General features: G+C 45.6%; 1 protein-coding gene across 1 annotated transcript in view; it reads right to left on the bottom strand.

Annotated features, from left to right (window-relative positions):
• Window positions 1-4,079, bottom strand: part of RPL5 (ribosomal protein L5) — a 13,877-nt gene extending 9,798 nt beyond the window's left edge. The window contains exons 1-4 of the mRNA XM_011940043.1: window positions 4,000-4,079; window positions 2,696-2,765; window positions 2,492-2,607; window positions 903-1,037 (exon numbers count right to left, since the gene is read on the bottom strand). Coding sequence (XP_011795433.1) covers window positions 903-1,037; window positions 2,492-2,607; window positions 2,696-2,765; window positions 4,000-4,002 — 324 coding nt within the window. The 5' untranslated portion in view covers window positions 4,003-4,079. The remainder of the gene's footprint in view (window positions 1-902; window positions 1,038-2,491; window positions 2,608-2,695; window positions 2,766-3,999) is intronic.
• Between the last annotated feature and the right edge of the window lie 4,105 nt (window positions 4,080-8,184).

Below are 8,184 nucleotides of genomic sequence, written 5' to 3'. Positions count from 1 at the left end.
TTTTTTTTTTTCTTTTTTTTTTAGTAGAGACAGGGCTTCACCATGCTGGCCAGGCTAGTCAAACTTCTAACCTCAAGTGACCCACCATTCTCGGCCTCCCAAAATGCTGGGATTATAGGCTTGAGCCACCGCGCCCAGCCAAGATTCTCCAGTTTTAATGTGCATATAAAACACTTGGTACATACTATCAAAATACAGATTCCAGAGGGTCTAGAGCGGCATTCCCACGAGTCTGCATTTTTAATGTTTGCCAACATCCAGAATGTATACCTAAGTAGCAAGGGTCTTCACTGTCCAATTAAGTAGTCACTAGCTACAAGTAGATTTTCTTTTTTTTTTTTTTTGAGACGGAGTCTTGCTCTGTTGCCCAGGCTGCAGTGGCCAGATCTCAGCTCACTGCAAGCTCCGCCTCCTGGGTTCCCGCTATCCTCCTGCCTCAGCCTCCACAGTACCTGGGACTACAGGCGCCCACCACCATGCCGGGCTAGTTTTTTGTATTTTTTTAGTAGAGATGGGGTTTCACAGTGTTAGCCAGGATGGTGTCCATCTCCTGACCTCGTGATCCGCCCATCTCGGCCTCCCAAAGTGCTGGGATTACAGGCTTGAGCCACCGCGCCCAGCCAAGTAGATTTTCAAATAGAAGTTTACATACTGCTGGAACTCAACAGCCGTAGGTTGCTAGTGGCAGAACCACTGGACAGCAAATTACAGATTTGTGTCATTGCAGAAAAGTTTATTGGAAAGAGCTGACCTAGACAGATCCATAAACAGGGCAGAAAACTGGAAGCAGGCACTCTCCTGAAGCACAACTGAAGCTATCTTATCCATTTACAAACATCTTACAGAAAACTCTCCAAGCAATGAGCCGCAAACTACATCAATTAAAGTCATCTTGTACATACCCTGCGGGCCAGCAGCAGGCCAGTACAATATGCTGCAGCATAATTTGTCAGGCCAACCTTCACACCATATTTTGGCAGTTCGTGTGCATATGCTGCGCAGACTATCATATCCCCCTCTATACGGGCATAAGCAATCTATAGTAAGAGAAAAACGAGGTTAGTAATCTGTTGCTTTCACTGTCTCATTATATCTTAATGATTTCTTTTCAAAGGAATAAAAAAAAACATTGATGGACATAGATGTGCATCATTTAAAATGCTTAAGACTCTTAGCTGGGTTACCAGTAAATTAGAGGTACTTAAAAAGTCAAAGAGGAATATCCAAATATTTCAGTCATCTTTTGAACTAAACATAACTAAATTCAGCAAAGTCTCAGGAACCTAATGTTTAGTTATCTGAACTTGGGTACAGAGGAAGACAATGCCTTCCCAATCAACATTATTTGACCAGAACACAAGTGTGCCTACCTGCTACAAAATATCAATAAATCTTAACTCAGAATTTCTCCTAGTTGTAAAAGCCCAGGATTCTAGCTTTCAGAGTCCAGTGAGAGTGCTCTTGGTACAAGAGCAAACTGATACTTCCTAAAGGTCTTTCATGTGGGAGCCACCTTTGTATATTTTATTAAAACCTATTTCAAAGAATAAGCAGAACAAGCTTAAAGCTCTGTTTAACTCGCAACTACCTCTTCAGTGGTTAAGTGGCATACAAGGCCATATAGGAAAAATAAGGACAAACCCTATCCTTCTACTGGAATTGGGATGGGCAAGAACCTCTTACTTGCTTCTAATCTCCCCATCCCACACACATAAAATAAATCAGTCTCTTGCTCTGTCGCCTAGGTTGGAGGGCAGTGGTGTGATCTCATTTCACTGCAGCCTCAACCTCAGGGCTCAAACCATCCTTCCACTGAGTAGCTGGGACTATAGGCACGCCCCACCATGCCCAGCTAATTTTCTTACATTTTTTGTGAAGACAAACTCTCACTATATTGCCCAGGCTGGTCTCAAACTCCTGGGCTCAAGCAATCTTCCCAAAGTGCTGGGATTACAGGCATGAGCCACTGCGCCCAACCAAGAGCATTTTTTTTTTTTTTTTTTGAGACGGAGTCTGGCTCTGTCTCCGTCTCCCAGGCTGGAGTGCAGTGGCCGGATCTCAACTCACTGCAAGCTCCGCCTCCCGGGTTTACACCATTCTCCTGCCTCAGCCTCCGGAGTAGCTGGGACTACAGGCGCCCGCCACCTCGCCCGGCTAGTTTTTTGTATTTTTAGTAGAGACGGGGTTTCACCGTGTTAGCCAGGATGGTCTCGATCTCCTGACCTCGTGATCCGCCCGTCTCGGCCTCCCAAAGTGCTGGGATTACAGGCTTGAGCCACCGCGCCCGGCCGAGCATTTTTTAAAGTACCAATTTCCCAGGCTCCAATTATAGACTTACTAAAAGGAAAAGAAATTATTCACTGAATGCTTTTGGAGGTGCTAGACAGCCCTTCTAACACACACACCATGTGCTTTGCTTTCCAAGCACAATTTCTCTAGCAGTAAAAAAAGAAAAAAAAAAAAAGGGGGGAATGTCTAGAATATAACTTACCTGACAAATGATATCTCTGTTTGTTACACGAACTATCATCCTGTATTTGGGTGTGTTGTATTTATTTTTATCCTGTATCACCAAGCGTTTCCGAGCATAGTAATCAGTTTTACCCTCTGAGAAAGAAAAAAATAATTTTAGAAAAGATACTCCACTGCATCTGCAAAGCAGATTAATATTGTAAACACAAAAAGGTGACAGTACCTCGTCGTCTTCTAAATTTCACTTGGTATCTCTTAAAGTAGGCCTTATTCTTAACAACTTTAACAAACCCCTTAAAGAAAAAAGAATGTTATTAAAACTTTGATAATGTCTTAGCCTATGATACTTTTGACATGAATTAACCATGCAACAAAGTAACACTTGAACTTCAAGAGCAAAAACAAACTGTCACTTGCAGAATCCCATGTTTCACAAGCAACCAGGGTCAAGAATGTTTTTCCTCTACTTTCCATGTCACAGACTGATAGTTTTATAAAACACAATAAAAACGAATCATTAGAGAAATATGGAATAAAAGAAACATACAAAATGCAGATCCCAATTTATTACATTTAAAGGTATAAAATTATTGTTACATTGCTTTCAAAAGGTTTTAAACGCTCTCAATTTCCGTACTTGTTTCTTCGAGGACCAGCACCACCAACTGTGCCAAACTTTTGCGAAGCACTGCTCTAGAAAGCAGTCAGTGGAGCCAAACGTCAGTCTGTTCGGAACACGCTATGTCCCACTTCGAAAATCTAGCCTCAAATAACAACTACATACCTCTCTCGCTTCCCACGTTTTTCAAAAGCCTAAATTACCTGCCACAAAGCTTAACTGGGTAAGAACACATTCAGCAATAATTCTCCACTAAAACAGCACTGTTCCCCATCAGCTTAAGGAACATTTCATCCCACCCTTGGGGCCCTACCCCAATAATTAATAACTCGTCCGGCGACGGACTCCAGAGGAAGAGGCAGGAGGCACGTATTCCACGTTAAAGGAGTTTCCGGGGCCCAGGGACACCTCCGCCTCCAAGGTCCACTGACAATTTTGGCTTAAAAGCCACTTGCTTGGCCCACCAGCACAAGCTTCCTAAAAGACTCGCCGGCTCCGACATTCTCCCGGAAAAGCCACGAAGTACTCGGTACTCGGAGCTCGAGCGGGGCCCGAGGACCTGCAGCCCCCCCTCCATTCCGGCGTTCTCCAGCTAGGCTGAGGCCGACTGCCAGCGCCCCCTCACACTAGACGGCAGTATCGCCACTCAGGCTGTCTAAACTCACCCTTCTCCCCAATCCGCAGTCCAAGCTCTCGCTACCCTTCTTCGCCAACCCCTCCCCCCAAGTTCGCGCACCGGGCGGCAGCCATTTAAGGCCACGCTAGGAGCTGCACCTCGACCTAGTCAGAGCCAGCAATCTAACGCCATCCGGCCCCTGCGACGCGCGACACGAGCCCTAGGCTGGCGTACGGGCAAGAAAAGGGAACCTCCGTGTATCTAGAGCCCCGAGACCGAGACATCCACTCACCATCCTGCGGAACAGAGACCCGCGTCCGCGGCTCAACACAGACCTGCAGGCCCAGCGGCGCTAGGGGGAGGGGAAAAGGGCCACAGCCCTCGCGCAGGCGCAGTATGTAGCGCGGACAGTCACGCCAGTGACGTGTGGAAGAGAGAAGGCGTCGGCCACAAAGCGTTTTACCTTCCGCCCCCTGCTGGCAGGAGGGTGAATGCCTGCACAAGCTCTCAAGGTTCCAACGCTCGGGGTATCTCATAGGATCCGTGCGATGAGGAGGAGCAGGGAGGATTAGTGGAGCCTTTCGCTTTCTTTGCTACAGCGGTTTTATTTTGTTTTGTTTTGTTTTGTTCATAACAAACATTTTGCTTTTCTAAGCAGGAAAAAAAAAATTAAATAGGGCAAGTTTGCTTGGGAGCCCTCTTGCCTTCTCTGGGCTACTCATCCTGGTCCAAGAGTAAACGGACCCACCCTCCCATCTCACCCCCAGGAAGCTTTCCCTGAGAGCCCCAAGCCTGGGATAGGGGCCACTCCTCTGCCTTCTTACAGCAGCTTTCTACTGGCTTCAGCCCACCACAGACTGTCAACTTTCCGAGGGTGGGCCCTGATGTCCACCTCTGACTCTCCAGCACCTAGCAGGGTATCAGCTGCTCACCATCAGAGCTGGAAGAAGGGACGGCCAACCAGGATGACAGGGTTAAGTGACTCCAAAACACTGCCACTAGAATAAATCAGAATTAGGGTGCCAATTACCTCTGATTCCAACTTGTAATTGTTATATAATAGGAAAAATAAACAGAGTCCACTATGGCCGATGTCAACAGAGCTCTAGAGGAGAAAACTTAAAACACTTCTCACAGGAATTGTGATTCTATTTTTGCAGGGCCACCTTTGAAAGTGTAAAGAAAGACGTATTCAATTCGTATTTATAGAAAATATTTAAAAACCTTCATTTTGGTGGATTATCAAGTTATTAGCCTACCAAAAGTGCTCCATGTCTTGGTCAGGCCTTGCTTACATTGGAGGCAAAAGCATCAGGAAGGAAAGTCTGCCTGGATACAGGCCCGCTCCTAACTTTTGCATGTTTTAGGGCAAGGGTTCATGGGAAGACCCACATACCATTCATCTGAATATTTAGAAGTCATGGGCCGGGCACGGTAGCTCAGGCCAGGTGCGGTGGCTTACGCCTGTAATCCCAGCACTTTGTGAGGCTGAGGCAGGTGGATCACGAGGTCAAGTGATCGAGACCATCCTGGACAACATGGTGAAACCCCATCTCTGCTAAAAATACAAAAACTAGCCAGGCATGGTGACACGCACCTGTAGTACCAGCTACTCAGGAGGCTGAGACAGGAGAATCACTTGAACCCGGGAGGCAGAGGTTGCAGTGAGCCGAGATCGTGCCACTGCACTCCAGCCTGGTGACACAGTGAGACTCTGTCTCAAAAAAAAAAAAAAAAAAGAAGTCATGAAGCAGGCTAGACATAGTGGGTCAGGCCTGTAATCCCAGCACTTTGGGAGGCCAAGGCGGGAGGATCACTTAAACCCAGGAGTTGGAGACTGGCCTGGGAAACATAGTGAGACCCTGTCTCTATAAAAAATAAAATCCAAAAAAAGAAGTTATGAAACAAATAATATGTTAAATTAAATATACTTTATCATCCTTATCCCTCTCCTTTTTACCTTATAAATCCATAACAAGAAAATTAAAAATATGTATACCTGTTCCCCTTGGTCACAGTCAGGGGTCTGTGGCTAGCTTGGCTTGCTCAGCCAGTGCAGTTGGTGACACCAGGAGCCAGGGGGTAATTGTCCAGCATCCTCAGATAACAGCACCTTATTCAAGTGGTAAAAGTTAAAAATCACCAACAGTGGGATGAATTAACATTATAGGTTCACACCTGTAATCCCAACATTTTGGGAGGCTGAGCCAGGAGGATCGCTTCAGCCCAGGAGTTCGAGACCAGCCTGGGCACATAAGACCCCTACCTCTAGGGAAAGAAAAAAGGAAAGGAAAGAAAAAATAAATTAACATGATATGCCTCCTGATGCGCTGAGAAGAACACAAAAGCATTTCCTACCAAATTTACATATCTAATCTAAAATAGTTATCTAATATGTACCAACCAACTCTAATCATGATGAATCTACACGTAAACCCAGATTTAGATAATTCTACAAAGTAACTGGCCTGTACTCTTCAAAAATGACAAGATCATGAGAGATAAGGAAAGCCTAAACAATATTCCAGGCTGGGCGCGGTGGCTCAAGCCTGTAATCCCAGCACTTTGGGAGGCCGAGACGGGCGGATCACGAGGTCAGGAGATCGAGACCATCCTGGCTAACACAGTGAAACCCCGTCTCTACTAAAAATACAAAAACTAGCCGGGCGAGGTGGCGGGCGCCTGTAGTCCCAGCTACTCGGGAGGCTGAGGCAGGAGAACGGCGTGAACCCGGGAGGCGGAGCTTGCGGTGAGCTGAGATCCAGCCACTGCACTCCAGTCACACAGTCACAGAGTGAGACTCCGCCTCAAAAAAAAAAAAAAACAATATTCCAGACTGAAAGAGACCAAAGTGACATGATAACTGTCTGCAATGTGTGATTCCATATTGTATCCTGGACAAGACAGGAAAAAGGGAAATAAGAAGGCTTTGTATTTCTTTTGTTCAAAGGACATTGTCAGAACAATCAGTGAAATTTTACTGAAGTCTGGATTAGGTGATAGTAATGAATCAATGTTAAATTCTTCTTCTTATTTTTTTTTTTTGAGATAGAGTTTTGCTCTTGTTGCCCAGGCTGGAGTGCAATGGCACAATCTCGGCTCACTACAACCTCTGCCTCCTGGGTTCAAGCAGTTCTCCTGCCTCAGCCTCCCAAGCAGTTAGGATCACAGGCATGCGCCACTACGCCTGGCTAATTTTGTATTTTTAGTAGACACGGGGTTTCTCTATGTTGATCAGGCTGGTCTCGAACTCCTGACCTCAGATGATCCGCCCCCCCTTGGCCTCCCAAAGTGCTGGGATTACAGGCATGAGGCACCAAGCCTGGCTAAATTCTGATTTTCATAGGTAGACTGGTTATGAATGAGAGTTCTTTTTTTTTTTTTAAGGTAATACACAGTGAACTATTTTGGAGTAGTGGGCATTATTTCTGCAACTTAGTCTCAGTAAATGGCTTACAAAAAAATTACATGTGTATATATACATATATGTGCATGTAAAGAGAGAGAGATTAAGGCAAAAATGTGTTAAAATGGTGACAGCGGGGAACTTGGGAGAAGGGTATATGGAAATTCTTTGTACGGTTCTCAACCCAAACAGTGGTTTTGAAATTATTTCAAAATAAAAAATAAAACATTGGCTGGGCAACATGGCTCACCCCTGTAATCCCAGGACTTTGGGATGCCTAAGCAGGTGGATCGCTTGAGGTCAGGAGTTTGAGACCAGCCTGGGCAACATGATGACTCCTCATCTCTACAAAAAATACAAAAATTTTAGCTGGGCATGGTGGTACGTGCCTGTGGTCCCAGCTACTTGGGAGGCTGAAGTGGGAGGATCACACGAACCCAGGAGGCAGAGATTACAGTGAGTCATGATCTCGCCACTGCATTCCAGCCTGAGTGATACAGCAAGACCCTGTCTTGTAAAATCAAAAAACAAAAAACCTGCTGCTAGAATGGGAGCTATTTCTTATTTATTATTCCTCCTAGAATATAGCTTTTATTATTTGAAATGAAAGTGAACTCAGATTTGGCCAGGCACAGTGGCTCCCGCCTGTAATCCCAGCACTTTGGGAGGCCCAGGCGGGCAGATCACAAGGTCACGAGTTTGAGACCAGCCTGGCCAATATGCTGAAACCCCATCTCTACTGAAAATACAAAAATTAGCTGAGTGTGGTCGTGGGCGCCTGTAGTCCCAGCTACTCGGGAGGCTGAGGCAAGAGAATCTCCTTGGAGCGTGGAGGTTGCAATAAGCTGAGATCGCGACACTACACTCCAGCCTGGGTGGCAGAGCGATACTCTATCTCAAAAAAAAAAAAAAAAAAGAGTGAACTCATATCTTCATGAGTTCGAAAAGACAAAATATATCTTCATCAAATATGTCAACCATACATTACAAATAGAAAATAAATCAGCAGCTCTCTCTGCTCTCCACCATGTGAGGACACAAGGAGGAGTCAGCAGTCTGCAGCCTGGAAGA

The sequence above is a fragment of the Colobus angolensis genome, unplaced genomic scaffold (genome assembly GCF_000951035.1).
Source record: "Colobus angolensis palliatus isolate OR3802 unplaced genomic scaffold, Cang.pa_1.0 Scaffold186, whole genome shotgun sequence".
NCBI classification, from domain to species: Eukaryota; Metazoa; Chordata; class Mammalia; order Primates; family Cercopithecidae; genus Colobus; species Colobus angolensis.
Note: the sequence above shows the minus strand (reverse complement) of the source record. Positions and strands in the feature narration are given on the sequence as shown.